Source organism: Myotis nattereri, assembly GCF_964212035.1.
Source record: "Myotis nattereri genome assembly, chromosome: 16".
NCBI lineage: Eukaryota > Metazoa > Chordata > Mammalia > Chiroptera > Vespertilionidae > Myotis > Myotis nattereri.
This window is the reverse complement of record NC_138091.1, coordinates 16,678,731-16,700,585: the sequence shown is the minus strand read 5'-3', so window position 1 is coordinate 16,700,585 and position 21,855 is coordinate 16,678,731. Positions and strand designations below refer to the sequence as shown.

General features: G+C 44.9%; 1 protein-coding gene across 1 annotated transcript in view; it reads left to right on the top strand.

Annotated features, from left to right (window-relative positions):
- Positions 1–21,855, top strand: part of DNAH2 (dynein axonemal heavy chain 2) — a 110,305-nt gene that overhangs the window by 45,064 nt on the left and 43,386 nt on the right. Inside the window, exons 27-46 of the mRNA XM_081109007.1 lie at positions 265–421; positions 570–652; positions 768–948; positions 1,291–1,429; positions 6,477–6,694; positions 6,952–7,053; positions 7,372–7,497; positions 7,807–7,917; positions 8,225–8,413; positions 8,835–8,938; positions 9,037–9,226; positions 9,721–9,901; positions 11,276–11,403; positions 11,738–11,890; positions 12,835–12,960; positions 19,331–19,549; positions 19,787–19,904; positions 20,112–20,248; positions 20,768–20,905; positions 20,994–21,152. Of these exons, the coding sequence (XP_080965133.1) occupies positions 265–421; positions 570–652; positions 768–948; positions 1,291–1,429; positions 6,477–6,694; positions 6,952–7,053; positions 7,372–7,497; positions 7,807–7,917; positions 8,225–8,413; positions 8,835–8,938; positions 9,037–9,226; positions 9,721–9,901; positions 11,276–11,403; positions 11,738–11,890; positions 12,835–12,960; positions 19,331–19,549; positions 19,787–19,904; positions 20,112–20,248; positions 20,768–20,905; positions 20,994–21,152 (2,959 nt within the window). The remainder of the gene's footprint in view (positions 1–264; positions 422–569; positions 653–767; positions 949–1,290; positions 1,430–6,476; positions 6,695–6,951; positions 7,054–7,371; positions 7,498–7,806; positions 7,918–8,224; positions 8,414–8,834; positions 8,939–9,036; positions 9,227–9,720; positions 9,902–11,275; positions 11,404–11,737; positions 11,891–12,834; positions 12,961–19,330; positions 19,550–19,786; positions 19,905–20,111; positions 20,249–20,767; positions 20,906–20,993; positions 21,153–21,855) is intronic.

Here is a 21,855-nt window from a genome sequence, read left to right as displayed (position 1 = left end):
AATTTTGGAGTGAGAGGCATTTCTCACATACTCTCCACACTCTGCTCCCTGCTCCCAGACCATGGGTGATAGTTGAGTAGAAGATAAGGAGCATTAGGATCAAAGGGTCAGAGAGGTCAGAGATCTGGGTCCAAGAAAAATAATGAAAGAAGAACAAGGCTTTTCAGGGAGGGAACTGACGATGAGAGGTAATAACTAGTGCTAATACTTTTCAGCAGGCCCTGGTGTTCTGCCCTCTAAATTGACCTCTGTCCTTGGCTGCAGGCACTGGGATCAGGTCAGGGATGAGATCCAACGGGAGTTTGATCAGGAATCTGAAAGTTTTACTTTGGAGAAGATTGTGGAACTTGGAATGGATCAACACGTGGAGAAGATTGGGGAGATCTCTGCCTCAGCAACCAAAGAACTGGCAATAGAGTTGGTATGACAGAGTCCTCTCCATAATCCCCCGCTTCCTAAGCCTGGAGCAAAGGCTTCCAGCTTTTTATCGTCTGATGGCTTCTTGCAGCTCCTGTTCCCCTTGGGGATTAAATGTCTGATTGTTGTGTTCCCCCGATTTCTTTCCACAGGCATTACAAAACATTGCCAAGACCTGGGAAGTGATTCAGCTAGACTTAATACCCTACAAGGATAAGGGCTATCACCGGCTCAGGTAGAGAGGGCCTCGGGGAGCGAGAGAGGGGAGGGCTGTGTGACCTGGGCTGCAGAGCGGGGACCAAGGACTGGCAGATGGGGAAGGAACATGATTTTGATGCTTTCCTCCCCAGAGGCACAGAGGAAGTATTCCAGGCACTGGAAGATAACCAGGTGGCTCTGTCCACCATGAAGGCATCTCGTTTTGTCAAGGCCTTTGAGAAGGAGGTGGACCACTGGGAGCGCTGCCTCTCCCTCATCTTGGAAGTGATTGAGACAGTGCTCACCGTACAGCGTCAGTGGATGTACCTGGAGGTCAGGACTCACAGCCTGAGCTCTTCCTACGCCTTGTTTTCACTCCATTATTTGCATAGGACCTAATATGTGCCCCGTTATCAGCTTCATTTTCCCACCGCCACAGCGATTCTTCATTCAGGACCCAAGCACTAGTTATTACCTCTCATCGTCAGTTCCCTCCCTGAAAAGCCTGTTCTTCTTTCGTTATTTTTCTTGGACCCAGATCTCTGACCTCTCTGGCCCTTTGATTCTAATGCTCCTTATCTTCTACTCAACTACCACCCATGGTCTGGGAGCAGGGAGCAGAGTGTGGAGAGTATGTGAGAAACACCTCTCACTCCAAAATTCTTGGCCCTTCAGAATATCTTCCTAGGAGAGGACATCCGTAAGCAGCTGCCCAATGAATCAGCCTTATTTGACCAGGTCAACAGCAGGTGGAAAACCATCATGGAGCGGATGAGCAAGGACAGCAATGCTCTCCGGAGCACCCACTATCCAGGTCTGAGCTCCCTGGCCTCTTGCCCTGACATAACCTCAGGTTGTGTTTTATGTGTGAAGTCATGGCCACCTGGTTCACTTATTGAAAGATGACTATTGTACCTGGCCGCCATACCATCACCGTGGCTACTTCTAAGCGTTAAATAATAGTTCAGTAAATTCAGTTCAATAAATGTTTGAGTGGAGTACAATGTAGTGGTTAAGAGAATGGGATATGGAATCGGGCAGACAAGTTCAAAATCTGATTTATGCTTTACTGATTGTATGCTCTTGGGCAGCTCCCTCCCTCCATGCCACAGTTTCCTCACCTGTAGTAGGGGGGTTAATGATAGCTATTTCTCAGGGTTACAAGAGTTATACGGGAGTACGTAACGCTGAGTAGAGGGTCTGCTGTAAAGTTAGTGCTCAATTAATAACACTGTGTCTCAGGAAGTCCTGATTGAGAAGTCCCTCTGCTCTCTCTCTCTTTTTTTAATGTTTTTATTTATTTCAGGGAGGAAAGGAGAAGGACAGAGAGAGAAACATCAACAATGAGAGAGAATCATTGATTGGCTGCCTCCTGCACACCCCACACTGGGGATTGAACCTGCAACCCAGTCATATACCCTGACCGGGAATCGAACCGTAAACTCCTGGTTCTTAGGTCAATGCTCAACCACTGAGCCACACCAGCAGGACTCCCTCTTCTCTAGCTGACTCATCTCATGAGATGATGCAGATAAATGAGATCAGGCAAATAAAGCACTTATCACATTAAATGGCACAGAGTAAGCCCTTGGTTACTATTAGCTAGTGTTATTATTACATTTGACTTTATTATTATTTTTCTTTATTTTATTTTTTTCATCACTATTTATGCCCCCATACCCTCTTCCACTTCCACCCACCCACTCCCCTCACCCCTGCAAACATTGACTTTAGTTATCAGATTAACTAGTCTTCATTGTAGATACTTTGGTAGGGGATGGGGAAAGAGGTAAACATGGTGAGGCCTGGTTGATTGCTATATATTGGCCTAAAGAATCAGGAAGTCATGTTTTTTGTGACTGGCACCTACAATGGGTATCCTGAGGAGAGAGTTTTGTCAAGTGGTATAGAGAACTTCTTTATTTTGCTTAGGGTCAAGTCTCACAATTCTTCCTTTTCCCAAGAATTGAGTATACATATAAGAAACCCCACATAGCCGAAACCGGTTTGGCTCAGTGGATAGAGCGTCGGCCTGCGGACTGAAAGGTCCCAGGTTCGATTCTGGTCAAGGGCATGTACCTGGGTTGCGGGCACATTCCCAATAGGGGATGTGCAGGAGGCAGTTGATTGATGTTTCTCTCTCATCGATGTTTCTAACTCTATCTCTCTCCCTTCCTCTCTGTAAAAAATCAATAAAATATATTAAAAAAAAAAAGAAACCCCACATAATTATTCTGATAAAATGTAAGTATTAGGTTATGCAAAGTTGAGTGACAACATGTATTATTCTGCTGTTAGTGTTGCACCCACCTGGTGTCATTTATAGTTATTGCAACACTAGAGGCTCAATGCACAAAATTTGTGCAAGGGTCTCGGCCCTTGCAGCCGTGGTGGCTTGCCTCAGCCCTCGCAGCCCTGGCTGTCTGGTCTAATTAGCATATTACACTTTTATTATTATAGATTATTGACTACTAGAGGCCCAGTGCACAAAATTCATGCACAGGGGTGAGAGAGGGGGTCCCTCAGGCTGGCCTGCACCCTCTCGCAATCTGGGACCCCTTGGGAGATGTCCAACTGCTGGATTAGGCCTGATCCCACAGGGTTTGGGGGATCGGGCCTAAACCGGCAATTGGACATCCCTCTTGAAACAGGGACTGCTGGCTCCTAACTGCTCGCCTGCCTGCCTGACTGATCACCCCTAACCATTCTGCATGCCTGCCTCATTGCCCCAACCACTTGCCTGCCTGCCTGATCACCCCTAATCACTCTGCTTGCCTGCCTGCCTGCCTGATCACCCCTAATCACTCTGCTTGCCTGCCTGCCTGGTCACCCCTAATCACTCTGCTTGCCTGCCTGATTGCCTTTAACTGCTCACCTGCCTGCCTGATTGCCCTAACTGCCTCTGCCTTGGCTCCCTCCACGGCGGCTTCATCTGGAAGGACTTCCAGAATGATGTCTGGAAGGTTGTTTGGCTGTCTGGTCTAATTAGCATATTACGCTTTTATTATTATAGATGTTCCCCAAGCTTGTCCTTTACATCCCTGTGACTATATTATAACTGCCAATTTGTACTTTTCAATTCTTTCACCTTGTTCACCCAGCCTCCCAATCCCTCTCTCATCTGGCAATCATCAGTTTGTTCTCTGTGTCTATGAGGTTTTTAAAAAATTTTTCTTTTTAAAGAAGTATGTTTTTATTGATTTCAGAGAGAGGAAAGGCGAGGTAGAGAGAGATAGAAATATCAATGATGAGAGAGAATCATCGATTGGCTGCCTCCTGCATGCCCCCTACTGGGGATTGAGCCTGCAACCTGGGCATGTGCCCTGACAGGGAATCCAACTGTGACCTCCTGGTTCATAGGTTGATACTCAAACACTGAGCCTCACAGGCCGGGTTATGAGGGCTTTTTTTTCTTTTCCTTATTTTTTTTGATACAGATGTCCCCATTCCCCCCCCCCCATTTTTTTTTTTAAAGGAGGGAAGATAAACTATAAATAACACTAGTAACTTTTTTTTAATGAATTACAAATAATGTTAATAGCAAGAACACTCAAGGACAAGAAGTAAGAGAAAAGAAAAACAATATTTTTTTAAAACATTTGCATTACAAAACCCCAAGGTGCACATGGCAACAAATTCACCCACTCCCACTAAAAAACTACTATAACCTGAAATATAAATATAATTATTCATCCTTCTTTTAAAGAAATATTTTATCTCCGTGCTCCCACTCATTCACAGCCCTAAAAAAGTGTCAGTATTCTCAAAATGATGTCTAATCTTTACTTCCACTCCTATGGGGGTGGCTTTCAGAGGAAGATTTGCCCTGCCACCTGAATAACTAAGAATTTTAAAAGAGAAAATCCAAATATCTTTCACTTGCCTCATAAGGCCACGGTGAGCATAATCCCTATCCCAGACATCCCTTGCCTATAGGAGGTACAGGAGGGGCAGATAAGGGCACTGGGGGCAATCATTTCTACTGTAGCCCCAACAGGATTGCAGAGGCTGGGAGTCCTGAGACTCTCTGACTGTTAGGGGAGAGCAAACAGCCCCAGCCCCACCCCTCCTTCTCCCTGGCTATCACCACATTGTTATCTGGTCTGCCTTACGCACATCTGTTATTTGGCTAATCCCTTCAACTTCTTTCATCCAGTTCCCCCTCCCCCTGCCCCTCTGACAGCTATCAGTCTGTTCCATGTATCCATGTCTCTGTTTTTGTTTTGTTCGTCGGTTTATTTAGTTCATTGGATTTCACATATAAGTGAGATCATATGGTATATGAATTTGTTTCTGTTTTGTTTTATCTATTTTGTTTTTTAGATTCCACATAAGTGAAATCATATGCATTTGTCTTTCTCTGTCTGACTTACATTACTTAGCATAATACCCTGTAGGTCCATTCATGTTGTCGCAAATGGCTAAGATTTTGTTCTTTTTATGACTAAGTAATATTTCATTGTCTATATGTAGCACATTTTTTTCATCCGTTCAGCTTTTGATTGGAGCATTTAATCCATTTACATTTGAAGTAATTATTGATAGGTATGTAGTTATTGCCATTTTATTAATAGTTTCCTGATTGTCTTTATAGTTCTCTGTTCCTTTCTTATTCTCTTGCTCTCTTCTCTCTCTTTTAAAAAATATATTTTATTGATTTTTACAGAGAAGAAGGGAGAGGGATAGAGAGTTAGAAACATTGATCAGCTGCCTCCTGCACACCCCCTACTGGGGATGTGCCCGCAATCAAGCTACATGCCCTTGACCGGAATCAAGCCAAACCTGTTAGGGCTCTTGCTCTCTTCTCTTGTATGTTGATAACTTTCCGTAGATTCCTTTCTCTTTATTTCTGTGGATCCCTTCTTTATTTCTTGAATACCTTGTAGACTTTGAGTTTGTGGTTGCCATGTTTGTGGTTGCCAGGCATCTATTTTAAGTTGCTGGTTGCTTAATTTCAAACACATCACTACCAGTTTTACTTGATCCCTCCACATTTGTTTTGTCATTTTTTCACTTTTTGTGTATGTATGTTTGTGTGTATCCCTTAATTTGCTGTTGTAATTACACATAATCTTTCTACTTTTGCCTTTTAACCTTAAACTAGTTTTAGTGTTGGGTGATCTATGACTTTTATTATGTGTTTGCCTTTGTCAGTGAGAATTTTTTTTTGCGATATTTTCTTACTCATATTTTTTCTTCTTCTTCAAGAAGTCCCTTTAACATTTCTTGTAATACTGATTTGATGGTGATGAACTCCTTCAGCTTTTTCTTGTCTGGGAAGCTCTTTATCTGTCCTTTGATTTTAAATGATAGCTTTGATTTTAAAAGATAGAGTAATCTTGGTTGTAGGCCCTTGCTTTTCAGCACTTTGAATGTTTTGTGCCAATTCCTGTCTAGTGCTCTTTTCACAGTGCTATATTACAACTCTAGTCATTGCAGTCCTCTTTTATTGTGTGCATGAGATAAGTATTTGATTCTAATGATTTGACTTGTTAGGTTGTATATGTGTAGAACAATCTCTAATTTTCAGACTCTTGGGGTGACTGGCAGAGCCCTAGTTCTTTGGTGAAATGAAACTGTTCCAAAGACTGAGGAGAGATGTAGTATATTAATAGAATCATATGTGGTATATAATAATGTATAATGTATGTAATAGTGTATAATGAATACTTTATAATGAATTAATAGAGAATGGGATAAGCATGATGGATTGATTGGGGACACTTCTCTGCTTCCTAAAACAATTATGACAATCTGTACTCATTCAAGAACTGGCAGAGTAGATATAGTTGGATACTCTAGATCTACTCAGGACAGTGGTAAAAGAGCCATCAAATGTCATTTATTGCTTTTCTTCCCAGGTCTCCTGGACTCATTGATAGAAATGAACGCAATCCTGGAAGATATTCAGAAGTCTCTGGATATGTATTTAGAGACCAAACGCCATATTTTCCCCCGCTTCTATTTCCTGTCCAATGATGACCTCCTGGAGATTCTGGGCCAGTCTCGCAACCCAGAGGCTGTGCAGCCACACCTCAAAAAATGCTTTGACAACATCAAATTTCTGAGAATGCAGAAGGTATATAGAGTTGGCTATAATGAGATGAAGGGCAGGGGAGGATGTTGAGGTCAAGCTATTCAAGGCCTTGAAGGAGACAATGTCCTCCCAATGGGAGGGGGATATTAATGATTCTGGTTTATGTGGGATAGAACTTTTTAGAATTGGTAATATTGAGGGGAGAGGAGTAGACATTACTCTCAAAGGGGTCCAAACACCATCTAGGCAGATTCTAGGAGTAAGCAGTCCAGGCCATTAATAGCTTCTTATTTCTACAGGTTGGGGGACCCAGCAGCAAATGGGAAGCTGTGGGAATGTTTTCAGGTGATGGCGAATATATTGATTTCCTCCACTCGGTAATTTTAGAAGGGCCTGTGGAGGTGAGTTGTGGCAAAGGTTTAAGAATCAAGTTGATTTTATTCCCGTTAGGAAGTTTGCTTGCTCTGTGAGGAGAGAACATCTCTGTGAAGGGATATTAACCACGTTTTGCCCTTCCTGAAAACTGTAATCTCTACGGTGACCCCAAAAATCTGTCATCTGGCCTCCATATCCCCCAGGGGCCCAAGCCAGATACTACCCAGTTTCTACTTTTATCTTTGGTCCATGCCCTGCAGTTCTGTTGCTTAAGCACCTTTCCCGTGGGGACTCTTGTCTTGGCCTCTGAGGCCGAGCCATCCTGTTCTCTCACCTCTCCTCAGTCCTGGCTTGGCGATGTGGAGCGGAACATGAGGGTAACCCTACGGGACCTTCTCCGGAACTGCCGTCTGGCCCTCAAGAAGTTTCTTAACAAGAGGGACAAATGGGTGAAGGATTGGGCTGGCCAGGTGAGCTTGGGTCAATAGAAATGAAGGAACAAGAAACATAGGGCTGAAAGGGAGCAGCAAAGGTAAAGACAAAATCTTAAATATGAAAATGCTGGTTTAAAAAAAAATGCTGGTTTCTTGTGCCCCTGCTCTGGGCCTAGGCCCTGGAACCCTGCATGCCAGACCCTTAGCTCCTAACTTTAAGTATGTGCCCCACCCTTCGGAGCAGATTAGCATATGAGAGTAGCTCCTGGTCCCTGGATATGGGAGCTGGGCTGTGTGGGTAGCCAGGGACAGGGTTTTGGAACACAGCCTCTGTACTTGTGTTAGATGGTGATCGCTGCCAGTCAGATCCAGTGGACGGCTGATGTCGCCAAGTGCCTGCAGGCAGCTAAGGAGCGGGGAGACAAGAAAATCCTCAAGGTCATGAAGAAGAAGCAGGTGGGGAACCCCACAAGTACAGGATGGGCCTGGAGTTAGAGTTGGAGGGAGGGAGTGATAAATTGGAGTCAGAATTAGAGATGAGCTGGTGGGAAAGGGTCAGAATGAGGGTGCTTTATGGGAGAAGTCAGTGAGGAAAGTTTGGGTGGAATAAAAGTACCTTTTTCTATGCTGATATTGGGGATCTGGAGTTAGAGTGGGGTTGGGATTAGCTTGAGGTTGAAAGTTGAGTTAGGCTGGGACGAGGTGGGATTGACTTTGATTGCACTGATCCATCTGCTCTCTTCCCTGCCACCTCATTCTGCAGGTGTCAATACTGAATAAGTATTCAGAAGCTATCAGGGGGAACTTGACCAAGATCATGCGGCTTAAAATTGTGGCTCTGGTGACCATAGAAGTTCATGCCCGAGATGTGTTGGAGAAGCTTTATAAGAGTGGCCTCATGGATGTCAATGCTTTTGAGTGGCTCAGCCAACTGCGCTTCTACTGGGAGAAGGTGCAGATGGGCCAGCTCCCCACTCTTGTACCTTAAACCCAATCCTAATGCATTAATTAAATTCCTATTCTCTAAATACAATAATATTCTAATCTAAGCCTTAGTCCTATTACAGTGCCCTAATCTAGTTCTTAACTCTGTCGCAAGTCTCTTAAATCAGAAATGGCAACCATTTTCCAGTTGGTATTCACTATGGGTGTCACTTGACCAGAACTAGAAAGACGGCTGCAATGGACTAGGGTTGACATGCAGTGAACCCAGTGTCCATCTTGGCTATAAACTCTTTCCTCTTTCTAACTCTAAACGGAACCCCTCATCTTCTAACTCTGACCTCCTTGCATCACCAGCCCTACTCTCAGTCATTGCCCAGCTCTAACTCTTCCTCTAAGCCCACCTCTCTCTTACTCTGCCCTTTCTCCAGGATCTTGATGACTGTATCATCCGCCAGACCAACACACAATTCCAGTATGGCTATGAGTACTTGGGTAACTCTGGCCGGCTTGTCATCACCCCCCTTACGGACAGGTCAGCCATGTGGGATGAACAAGGTGTTTGGGTGGGGGCAGCGAATGCTGAGTGAAGGCTCCCAGGAGTCTGACTTGAGTCCTGTCCTGAATTCTCAGGTGTTACATGACACTGACGACAGCATTGCACCTGCATCGAGGGGGCTCCCCCAAAGGCCCAGCCGGCACGGGGAAGACAGAGACCGTCAAGGACCTGGGCAAGTCCCTTGGCATCTACGTCATCGTGGTCAACTGTTCCGAGGGCCTGGACTACAAGTCCATGGGCCGGATGTACTCAGGCCTGGCCCAGGTCAGCATCCTGCCATCCTGTCCCAGAGGCCCCTTAAATATCTTTAGTCCCAGAAAATCAGCTGGAACCCGAATCTGATTTAGTGCTTTGTAACTGACAACATTACATCCCCTCAGTTCTTAAAATTGTACCTCCCTGAACTGCACTCTGCTTATTTGCAAAATCAGAAGATTCTCTAAGGATTAAATAAGTTAAGGCCTGTAAACGGGTGCATAGTGTATGCGCTCAGTGCTCCCAAGTTCTCTACCCGTCTCCTTCCAACTCACACCCTTTCTAGCATTCCCCCGGACTGTCCCTGTCTGATGGAAAGCTCTGGCCAGGAGCTACAACAGCACTATGCTCCCACTGCCCACTCCCCTGCCCTCCTCCCTACATTTTGGAGGCCACCTCGCCTATCAGAACACTCAGGCAGGGCTATGCTAGTCACACCTTCTAGTTTCTCCCAACCTGGGGTACTTCTCTTGCTGCCAGTGAATCTGCCTGCCACCCTACAGACAGGTGCCTGGGGCTGCTTTGATGAGTTTAACCGCATCAACATTGAGGTGCTGTCAGTGGTGGCCCAGCAGATCCTGTCAATCCTATCCGCCCTGGCTGCCAGCCTCGCCCGCTTCTATTTTGAGGGCTTTGAAATAAATCTGGTGTGGTCCTGTGGAATCTTCATCACCATGAATCCTGGTAAGGGCCAGGGAATAGATGGGGCTCCAGGGGCAGGGGGAGAACTGGGTGTCCAGGGCAAACAACTGTGTCCTGCCAGGCCCGTGTATTTAGCCAAGTAAAATATGGCTGAAGACGGCGAAGTATGAGAGAAGAACAAACATACGACTTTCTGGGAGAAGGGGAGGCTACGTGTATAGAAAGTGAGGCAAAAGTAGGTTTATAGTTGTGAGCACACAACATATAGAGTTTATTCCTGTATTATTTATTAACTAGAGGCCCAGTGCACAGATTCGTGCACATTGAAAGGAAATTAATTAAAAGTTGGCTGGTGGGGCAGGACTGGGCCAGAAGGGCGTCTGCAGAGTGAGCAGGGTCCCTCCAGCAAGTGGGGTCCCTTGGCCTGGCCTGCGGGGATCGGGCAGAAACCAGCAGTCCGACATCCCCCAAGGGGCCCTGGAGTGCGAGAGGGCACTCTGCAACGTTGCTGTTGCTCAGCAGCTCCTGCATTGAGCGTCTGCCCCCGGTGGGCAGTGTACATCATAGCTACTGGTTGGAGCATCTTCCCCCTGATGGTCATTGCACATCATAGCTACTGGTTGGACAGTCGCTTAGGCTTTTATATAGATTACGTATTATTTTTCCATACGAACAACTGTAAACCCTGTATATATAGCCGGAGGCTTTGAGAGTACTTAACTATCTTCTCCCGTTGAACTAGCTCCAGGAGTTCTAGCTGCCATCCCTGTTGAAAATGGGAGAATCTCCCCAAAGTGAGGCAGTAGGGTCTCTCATTACTGTTCTCTAGGAATAACTCTGACAGAAAGGTCTAGGCCAGCCGTGGGCAAACTACGGCCTGCGGGCCGGATCCGGCCTGTTTGAAATGAATAAAACTAAAAAACAAAGGCCGTACCCTTTTATGTAATGATGTTTACTTTGAATTTATATTAGTTCACACAAACACTCCATCCATGCTTTTGTTCCGGCCCTCCGGTCCAGTTTAAGAACCCATTGTGGCCCTCGAGTCAAAAAGTTTGCCCACCCCTGGTCTAGACGAAAATAGGAAAGGGTTTAGGTACCGAAAGAATCAGAGATGCAGCTGTGATTTCTATTAGGACTGACATTATAAATAGAACTTGGAGAGATGGGAACCTGGCAGCTCTGTGATTTGAGTTTGGAATAAGGCCCCACAGAAAGTAAGGAAAGGCCTAGAGATAGGAAAGAGGAGCAGATTGGTATGGGAGGAGCCAGGGCCGAGAGGAGAATGGAAGAAATCTTGGAGGTGGAGTTGGGGAGAAAGTTAGGATGGAGCGAGGGGAGGGGAACATGGGACTGATGGGGAAGTGAGTCTTGGGGAAGCAGTATAGATTCTAAACAAATGGCTATGTTTTCCAGGCTATGCTGGTCGTACAGAGCTTCCTGATAATCTTAAATCCATGTTCCGTCCAATTGCCATGGTGGTGCCAGATTCAACTCTTATTGCAGAAATCATTCTCTTTGGGGAGGGCTTTGGCAACTGCAAGGTATTCCGATAATCTCTTCTTCCCCAATTATTTTATTTTCCTTCCATGATGACTCCCTGGACAGAGGACTTTCCTGAAGGCCCCACAGTCAGTTTATCCTATAAGGAATGTCCTGTCAATAGGATATGGAGGCAGAGGTCGAGGTCTCCCCTCTGTGTGAAGTTACAAGTCCACGATTATGCAATTGACAAGACCTCATTAGGATTGTCCATAGAGCAACTCCCAGCTGTTTCAAGTCCTGGGACTTAGCTTCTTGTATCTGTAACTTTTCCTAAATGAAGCAGAAGGGTTTGTGGAGAGATAGGTTGTTTCCTCCTCTGTTTCCATTCCCCAGATTCTGGCCAAGAAGGTGTACACACTCTACTCCCTGGCTGTGCAGCAGCTCTCCAGGCAGGACCACTATGACTTTGGCCTCCGTGCGCTCACCTCCCTGCTGCGCTATGCTGGCAAGAAGCGCCGCCTGCAGCAGGATCTGTCTGATGAAGAGGTAGATCAAGGACCCGGCTCTTGACACCTCCATTGTCACTGGTCCCATGCACCTTCACTGAAGTTTTTCAGATCCTTTCTTTCCCTAGATTAGGATTCCCACCTTTCTTCCTGTCCCCTGTGTTGCCCGATTTTACCTGTCACATTTTTTAAAATACGTTTTTATTGATTTTTAGAGAGAGAGGAAGGGACAGGGATAGAGAGATAGAAACATCGAGAGAGAAACATCATTGATTGGCCGCCTCTGCACTCCCCTTGGGATCAAGTCCGCAACCTGGACATATGCCCTGACTGGGAATCAAACCAGGGACCTCTTGGTTCCTGGGTCAATGCTGGCCAGGCTACCTGTCATATTTTAATTTAATTTTTTTTAAATATATTGATTTTTCACAGAGAGGAAGGGAGAGAGATAGAGAGAGTTAGAAACATCGATGAGAGAGAAACATCGATCAGCTGCCTCTTGCACATCCCCCACCGGGGATGTGCCCGCAACCCAGGTACATGCCCTTGACCGGAATCGAACCCGGGACCTCTCAGTCCGCAGGCTGACGCTCTATCCACTGAGCCAAACCGGTTTCGGCCAATTTAATTTTTTAATATATTTTTATTGATTTCAGAGAGGAAGGGAGAGGGAGAGAGAGAGATAGAAACATCAATGATGAGAGAGAATCATTGATTGGCTGTCTCTTGCATGCCCTTCACTGGGGATCAAGCCTGCAACCCGGGCATGTGCCCTTGACCGGAATCGAACCCGGGACCCTGAAGTCTGTAGGCTAATGCTCTATCCACTGAGCCAAACCAGCTAGGGCATGTCATGTTTTTAAAGACTAGCTCAGGTATAGCCATTGTTCTTGGCTCTCGCCCCTCACCCTTTGGAGAGGAAGGGCTTAGTGAGCACCTAGGTCCTAGCTCCTCCAGCCTGAGTCTTTGTCTTTTCCCACCTAGGTTTTGCTGCTCTCCATGAGAGATATGAACATTGCCAAGCTAACTTTGTCCGACGTGCCACTGTTCAATGCCATCGTGCAAGATCTCTTCCCCAGCATTGAGCTGCCTGCCTTTGATTACGGCAAGGTATGTGTTCCCTAATGTGCTTCCTGCCCTCAGATGTGAATGCAGATCTGGAAACATGACACTTGGTTCCCAGGCCTTGCTCTGCTATTCACTAGCTGTTACCTGAGCAAGACAGTTGGCCTCTAGAAAAAGGTACAGACCTATTCAAACATTCTGTTCTCTCACCACAACTCCCTATTTCTCCCCAGCCCCCAGCTCACTGGCTCAGGTACTTCCACTCATTGATACTTTGGCTTCATTGAGATCTCGAATCCACTGGCTTTTCTACTTTCTCTATATCTGCCTGCCCTCTCCTGACTCGACTTCTCTCCTCATTTAGGGAGTTTTGAGGGGAGACTGCGAGGAACTGTTTACTAGTGAGGGCAGTGGAATGGAAGGAGGGTGGTGGAGGAGGATTTTAGAAAGTACAGGAATTTTCTTCTCTGGCAGTGGTAGTTTAAATACCCTGAATTATCCTTTCCATTGAAACCACTAAAATTCTGGATAAAAATATAAAAATACATATTTTTAAATACATTGCTAAGCTGGAAAGAAAGAAAATATTCTGGGATGGGGAGAGGAAATAAAAGCAGGAAGATAAGTGAGCATAACAGGTGGCTTTCTTATTGAATTTAAGGAACTGGGGAGAGGAGAGAAAGTGGCCAAGTTTGGAGGTATAATAGAACACCCAGTCCTGCATGAACTTCAGTCTGGGAGGGGAAACACCCTCAGTAAATGGAAAAATGAGAAGCCCACCTTTGAAAAGGGTCCATACAGTAAAGATATTTGCTTGTTTTGACAGATAATGGGAGGAGAGGGCAAACTTTTTGAAATTTCCTCACTGCAGGTCAGCCCTTACATCGTTTATGGTCATAATTTAGTCTACTGTGTAATCCCCAAAATCTCAAACTTAAAGCTTAATTTTAAGTAGTTCTAGATTGTTAGCTTCCTCCAGGTGACTGCCAGAAGCAAATGCAATTTATTTATTTTTAAAATATGTTTTTTATTGATTTCAGAGAGGAAGGGAGAGGGAGAGAGAGATAGAAACATCAATGATGAGAGAGAATCATTGATTGGCTGCTTCCTGCACTCCCCCTACTGGGGATTGAGTCTGCATCCCGGGGCGGTGCCCTTGACCAGAATCAAACCTGGGACCCTTTAGTCCACAGGCCGACACTCTATCCACTGAGCCAAATTGTCTAGGGCAGAAAATGCAAATTATTTATGGAAGAGGAATTTCTGGAAGCCTCAAAGAATTATCACAAAAATTCAGGATAGAAGTCCAAGAAAATAAACAACTTCTGGTAAGAAGTCACAAAACACACAAGGGGACAAGATACCATGAATGGAAAACAGAAGAATAACAGTACAGCTGAATTAAATCCTCAAAGACTTCAGATATTGAAAATGATCAGCACAGAATTTAAAAATAACCAAGTTTAATATGTTTAAAGAAATAAAAGCTTGAAACTATGAATCAGGAACAAGAGACTTCTAAATTAAGTAGGTTTGAAAAAGAGCCAATGGAATTTCTATAAATGAAAAAATAGTTTAATTGAGATTTAAAACAATTACTCAAAGAGAACCAAGATGGCGGCATAGGTAAACACCGGAGGTTGCTGCCTCACACAACCACTTCAAAAATACAACTAAAAGATGGAACAGACATTATCCAGAACCACAGGAAGGCTGGCTGAGTGGAAATTCTACAACTGGAAGGAAAGAGAAAAGCATACTGAGACTCAGAGGAGGTGCGGTGCGGAAGTAAAATACTAAGGTGCGGAGGTGCATGCGAAGCGGGCTGGCGGCTGAGGGCGCGATTGTCTTTTTCAATCAGGAGGGAGTCTCAGTCTCTGAGCTCCAGTTCCGGGCGAGTCTCTGGGAACCCAGATTCATACAGGAGAAACGGGACTGTCTGGCATTGGTCGGAACTCAAGAGCAGCTTTCTCTCGGAGGCACACAGCAGCGATTTCCGGGGCCTCTGAGGACTGGACTGAGAGCAGCCATACTACTCGCTCCGCCCCGCCCAGTTGATCCCCTGGAGCTCCGCCCCGCCCAAGCCGTGCAGGGAGGCTTTTGCATATGAAAGGCCTGGCCCTTTGTAATCTAAAAATTACTTAACAAACTGCAGCTGCCCAAGGCCCCAGGGCAACTTGCATTGCTTTACAGCTGGCTTCTGCAGTGTAGCCTCAGGCAGAGGCTAAATTAGCACCTCCTTAGATCCAAGAGCCAGTGTACCCAGTGGTCAGAGTGGGACCATCCAATTATAACTCCACAGATCCATAAGGGACACACTCAGGGGGCAGACTCAGTGAGCACCAAAGCCCCTCTGAAGCAAGTCTTGTCCCATAAGGGTGTCTTCAGCACAGTTCTCCCACCGTAGACACAGCTGATTCTCACAGCCAATTGGCCTGGAGGTCAAATTCTCCCAGTGTTACCTACAACAATCAAGGCTTAACTACAACAAGACTGTGCACAAAGCCCACAAGGGGGTGCACCAAGAGTGTCTACCTCAGGTAATTGGGGAGGCTGAGCCACCAGGCCCTATAGGACACTTAGCACAGAAAGGCACTCTATTGATACAGCGAAGCATAAAAAATGCCGAGACAAAGAAACAGGACACAAATGACAGAAATGGAGGAAAGCAAACTACTGGATACAGAGATCAAAACCACATTTTTAAGGTTTTTCAAGAACTTTCTAGAAACCGCTGATAAATGTAGTGAGATCCTCAAGAAATCTAGTGAGACCCTCGATGTTGTGATAAAGGACCAACTAGAAATTAGGCATACACTGACTGAAATAAAGAACATTATACAGACTCCCAACAGCAGACCAGAGGATCACAAGAATCAAGTCAAAGATTTGAAATGCGAAGAAGCAAAAAACACCCAACCAGAAAAGCAAAATGAAAAAAGAATCCAAAAATACGAAGATAGTGTAAGGAGCCTCTGGGACAGCTTCAAGCATACCAACATCCAAATTATAGGGGTGCCAGAAGAAGAGAGAGAGCAAGATATTGAAAACCTCTTTGAAGAAATAATGACAGAAAACTTCCCCTACCTGGTGAAAGAAATAGACTTACAAGTCCAGGAAGCGCAGAGAACCCCAAACAAAAGGAATCCAAAGAGGACCACACCAAGACACATCATATTTAAAATGCCAAGAGCAAAAGACAAAGAGAGAATCTTAAAAGCAGCAAGAGAAAAACAGTTAGTTACCTACAAGGGAGTACCCATACAACTGTCAGCTGATTTCTCAACAGAAACTATGCAGGCCAGAAGGGAGTGGCAAGAAATATTCAAAGTGGTGAATGCCAAGAACCTACAACTTTACCCAGCAAAGCTATCATTCAGAATTGAAGGTCAGATAAAGAGCTTTACAGATAAGAAAAAGCTAAAGGAGTTCATCACCACCAAACCAATGTTATATGAAATGCTGAAAGGTATCCTTTAAGAAGAGGAAGAAGAAGAAAAAGGTAAAGATACAAATTATGAACAACAAATACACATCTATCAACAAGTGAATCTAAAAATCAAGTGAATAAAAAATCTGATGAACAGAATAAACTGGTGATTATAATAGAATCAGGGGCATAGAAAGTGAGTGGACTGACTATTCTTGGGGGGGAAAGGGGTGTGGAGGATGCGGGAAGAGACTGGACAAAAATTGTGCACCTATGGATGAGGACAGTGGGGGGGGGGGGGTGAGGGCAGAGGGAGGGGTGGGAACCGGGTAGAGGGGAGCTATGGGGCGGGGGGGAAAAAGAGGAACAACTGTAATAATCTGAACAATAAAGATTTAATTAAAAAAATCCATAAAGATACAGATTGGAATGCTTTTAACAGATTTCTCTTGACACATATAGAACATTGTATGCAACAATTGTAGTTACATACTGTTCTCAAGTGTGCATGGAACATTTACCAATATTGACCATGTGCTAGTTTATTAAGCATAGGTCTCTTAAATTTCAAATGATTGAAAATTATGCAGAGCACGATCTGTGACCACAACAGAATTAAACTAGGAATCAATAACAAAATATAATTTTAAAAGCCCAAATGTTTGAAAATTAGGCAATAGAATTCGAAATAATTCATGTGTCAAAGAAGAAATTAGAATTTTTTTGTTGTTGTTTAATCCTCACCCAAGGATATTTTTTCCATTTTTTTTTTTTTTTTTTTTTTTTTTTAGAGAGAGAGAGAGAGAGAATGGAAGGGAGTAAGGGAGGGAGAGAGAGAAACATCCATGTGAAAGAGACACAGTGATTGGTTGCCTCCCGCATGAGTCCTGACCAGGGCCCTGGATTGAACCTGCAACCCAGGTACATGCCCTTGACTGGAAATTGAACTCAAGACATTTTGGTCTGTAACGCTGCTGCTCTAACCAGTGAGCAACCGGTCAGGACGAAAAAATATTTTAATTATAGATTTTAGAGAGAGAGGAAGGGATTGAGAGAAAGAGAAAGAGAGAAACATTGATGTGAGAGAGAAATATCAATTGGTTGCTCCCATATGTGCATGCCCTGACCAGGGATCAAACCTGCAACCTTTGGATGTATGGGACAATGGTGCAATCAACTGAGCCACTTGCCCAGGGCAAAAATATTTTAAAATTAATTTTTAAAAAATGACGTCCTAAACTTGTGGCATGATGCTAAACATGAACAAATGTATCTGACAGTGGAGCAAAGGTGTAATGGCCACTACACGAAGGCATCTTAAGATTGACAAACAAAACAGGCAACTCCATAAAATCTAACAGAATTCATTATAGGTTAATTTACTTACAGGAATGTACAGTCAGAGCAGATAGATGACTCAGCAGTTCTGCTTAAATTATTCTCCACTAACAGACTCCTGTTACAGCACTTTTTTTTTTATAGTCTAACTCTGGTACTAATGATAAGACAAAGAATGCAATGCCAGGGTCCATGCCTCCTGGTAGTATTGTGATAGATTACTGTTTATAATCAATACTATCACCAGTTTGCTATTTATCTTGGTTGTCATGCCATTCCAGCCATTACTGACAAAAATATTTATGGCTACATTTTAAGGAACACAGATAACATCAACTAGGGGCTTTGCTTTGCCTTGCTAAAGACATTAAGGTTCATCACAGATCACAGCATGAAAACTCTGGGATACAAAAATGAAGTTGGTTTTATCCACATCTATTTATACAATATGCAAACATACTAATAAAATTAATTCTCAGATAGCGGAAGGAAGTAGTAATGAGGCCTCTGAGTGGTATTTGAGAGATTCAAATAGAGATCTTGCATCTATTTGAAATTATTTGGTTGCATTGGCTGTCTATTTTTAAATGTCACACTATTCTGGGACTGATTCATATGGTCATGGTTCTATAAGCATTTAAAAAATTATTATTTTAATTGACCTTAGAGAGAAAGGGAGAGGGAGAGGGGGAGAGAGAGAGAGAAATATCAATGTGAGCGCAAGCATTAATTGGCTGCCTCCTGCAAGCCACCTACCAGGGATCAAGCCTGCAACCCAGGCATGTGCCTTTGACCAGGGATTGAACCCACAACCTTTTGGTGCATGGGATGATGCCCAACCAGCTGAGCCACACCAGCCAGAAATATCAGCATTTTTAACTTAGCTGATGATTTGTTTAATGTCTGGTTCTCCCACCAGACTGTGAGCTTTGCAGTAGGACGAACTCTACTTTGTTCTCAGCACCCAACATACTGCTTGGCACATACTGTAGAGGCTTAATAAATATTTGTTGACTAATATTAGAAAAAAATGTATACAGCACATGTCAGACACTGTGTGTGTGTTTTTTGAATCTACACCTGAGATTATTTTTTTCCATTGATTTTTAGAGAGTGTGGATGGGAGGAGGGAAGAAAGAGAGGGGGGTGGAAAGGAACATTTGTGTGAGAGAGACACATTGATTGGTTTCCTCCCATACACACCCCAACCAGGACTGGGGATCGAACCTGAAACCCAGGTATGTGCCCTTGATCAGGAATCAAACCCATAGACCTTTTGGCGCTCTAACCACTGATCAACACCGGCCAGGGCAGACATTGTGTTTTATGTTGACTATTTTATCCAATACAACAACCTTATGAGAAAAGTATCACCATTACTTCTATTTAACAGATACAGAGACTCAGAGAAGTGACTTACGTTCACATAAGCTCTAAACTGGGGACCCAGGCTAGCTGACTTCAGAGCCCAATCTCTTAAGTCTGCAATTGGTCAGCTTCCCAGGAATGAGCAATTGCCAGAGTGCAAAGGGTCTTGGTGCCATTTTTTATAGTTTGAACATTATCCTCTAAGGTGTTGGCGAGATTTGAAAGTCCTTTGCAGTCCTCTTCCTTGTTTTCTACTTCTGGTATTTCCCCTTCTCTCAGCTGCGGGAGACCATTGAACGTGAGATTCGAGATATGGGCCTACAGGTCACACCATTCACCCTCACCAAGGTCACCCAATTGTATGAAACCAAGAACTCCCGCCACTCCACCATGATCGTGGGCTGTACGGGCAGCGGCAAGACTGCCTCATGGCGAATTCTTCAGTCCTCCTTGTCCTCCCTGTGCCGTGCTGGAGACCCCAACTTCAACATTGTCAGGGTAAGGACTGGGGCTGCGAAGCCACTGGCAGAGACGAGTAGCAGGAAGCCAGTGGAGGCTGGGGGGAGGCTGCATTGGGTCGGGGAGGGCAGGCCAGGCAGGAGGCAGTGCCTGGGTCCAAGGAGGCCTGGGAGAGGTGAGAGAGAGAAGGGGCAAATACAGATCCCTGGATATAAAGGGAGATCTCAGGATTTGCGTCTGCCAGCAGCTCAAACCCCTTTCCTGTGTCATTTTTAGGAGTTCCCTTTGAACCCTAAGGCGTTGTCCCTAGGAGAGCTGTATGGGGAATATGACCTGAACTCTAATGAATGGACAGATGGCATCCTATCCAGTGTCATGCGGATGGCATGTTCAGGTACCCAAAGGATCATGGGGTTGGGAGGACAGATGCCCACATTTCCCAGCGGGGTGGACATTTTGGGGATAGACAGCTCAGTTTGGGAGAAAAGTGCTTGGAGAATGCTGAGGTGCAAGGAGGCATCGGCTTGCCTCCGAGAGGGGACGAGTGTGGCGGGCCCTTGGGAGGAAGCTCTGGTTTCCTTATTAACCCCCTTCTATCAAGATGAGAAGCCGGATGAGAAGTGGATCCTTTTCGATGGGCCTGTGGACACGCTGTGGATCGAGAGCATGAACTCCGTCATGGATGACAACAAAGTGCTGACCCTCATCAACGGCGAGCGCATCTCGATGCCCGAGCAGGTACATGGGGCCCCGACTACTGAGACCCCGTAGAAGTGGAGACTGGAGGCACGAGGTTGGGCTAAGGGGAAGAGCAGGGGGTCCTAAGAGAAGAGGAAGTTCTATAGGAGAGAGCTGAGGAACTGTGACTGAAGAAAAAATGCCTGTCCACCATGGCTGTGGAGAGCCATCGTATGGAAAAGAACCTGTGCGCTAGGAAGCACCGTGTAGACTCAGCAGCCCTCCTCGTGTTCATTTCCACTGACGTAGCGGGAGGACCTTCACTACCCACCTGGGATGATGAATGCATGGGCTGTAAAGCCCACCCTTTTCCACCCACTCAAACAATGTGAGCGAGAGAGTGGTTTTTTATAACAATAACCTTGAATAAGCCCAATTTCTTTTAACAAGCAAATCATTTGTAAACCTTAGCTCTTTATTCATCCTGCCACGATTGGCACTTGATAGAGTCATCTCAGGGCATCAGAGTTCTGGGTGGGGAGGAGTGAAAGACAAGCTTGTGACAAAGTATATCCTTAGGTGTCTCTCCTGTTTGAAGTCGAGAACTTGGCAATGGCCTCTCCAGCCACTGTGTCTCGCTGTGGGATGGTGTACACTGACTATGCTGATCTGGGCTGGAAGCCCTACGTGCAGTCATGGCTAGAGAAGAGACCAAAGGTAGGAGGGGAATCGAGGAGAGGGAAGGTAACTGGCATGGCCGATGGGACATAAGAATGAATAAAGAGCCCCTTTCATTCGACTCCAGGGTGAGGTAGAGCCCCTTCAACGGATGTTCGAAAAATTTATCAACAAGATTCTGGCCTTCAAGAAGGATAATTGCAATGAAGTGGTGCCTCTACCCGAATACAGTGGAATCATCTCCCTCTGCAAGTTGTACTCGGCCCTGGCCACGCCAGAGAATGGGGTAAGGGGGCCAGAGCAGGCCAGGCAGGGCAGGCTCAGGACTTCCTGGGTCACTGCAGGGAAAGAGCGTGTCTGAGAATTTGAACCCCTGGTTTGAGTGGAACAGAGACTACAAGGGGAGGATACACCCACCCCAGACACAGTGAGGGGTGTGAGCACATGTGAGTGTGTGTGTGTGTATGTGTGTGTGTATGTGTGTGTGTGTGTGTGTGTGTGTACACATACGCACTGGAAGGCCAAAGTAAGATCTTTAAGTTGGATATTGTAGACGACGGGTCTCACTGTAATTTCCTCCTTATATTTTGGGAACTGAGGGTAGTTCATGTGGTTCCTCATTTCTCTATCCTTTCAAAAAATAAATATTAAGTCTTGGGATACTGTTTCTGCTGGAAGCAGCCCCCAACTTAATCTGATGAAGGGTTTTAGAAATTTCCAGATTAATTGATACATAAGAAAAAATTTTGTTCGGTTTAGAATTATGGAGTAAGGACCCAAATTATATTTTCTGGGGAGATTAAATCACTGCCCAGAAATGGTTTGTATTGTTTTTAAATACATTGTTAGATAATTAAACTGATAATATAAAGTTATATAACAATTAAGATCTGTAACAGTATATGTCATTCCTGATACAATTAATGTAACTTAAAAACTAGATAAAAAAAAACACACACACCCATGTGGATGAACTCAAGGTAACATAT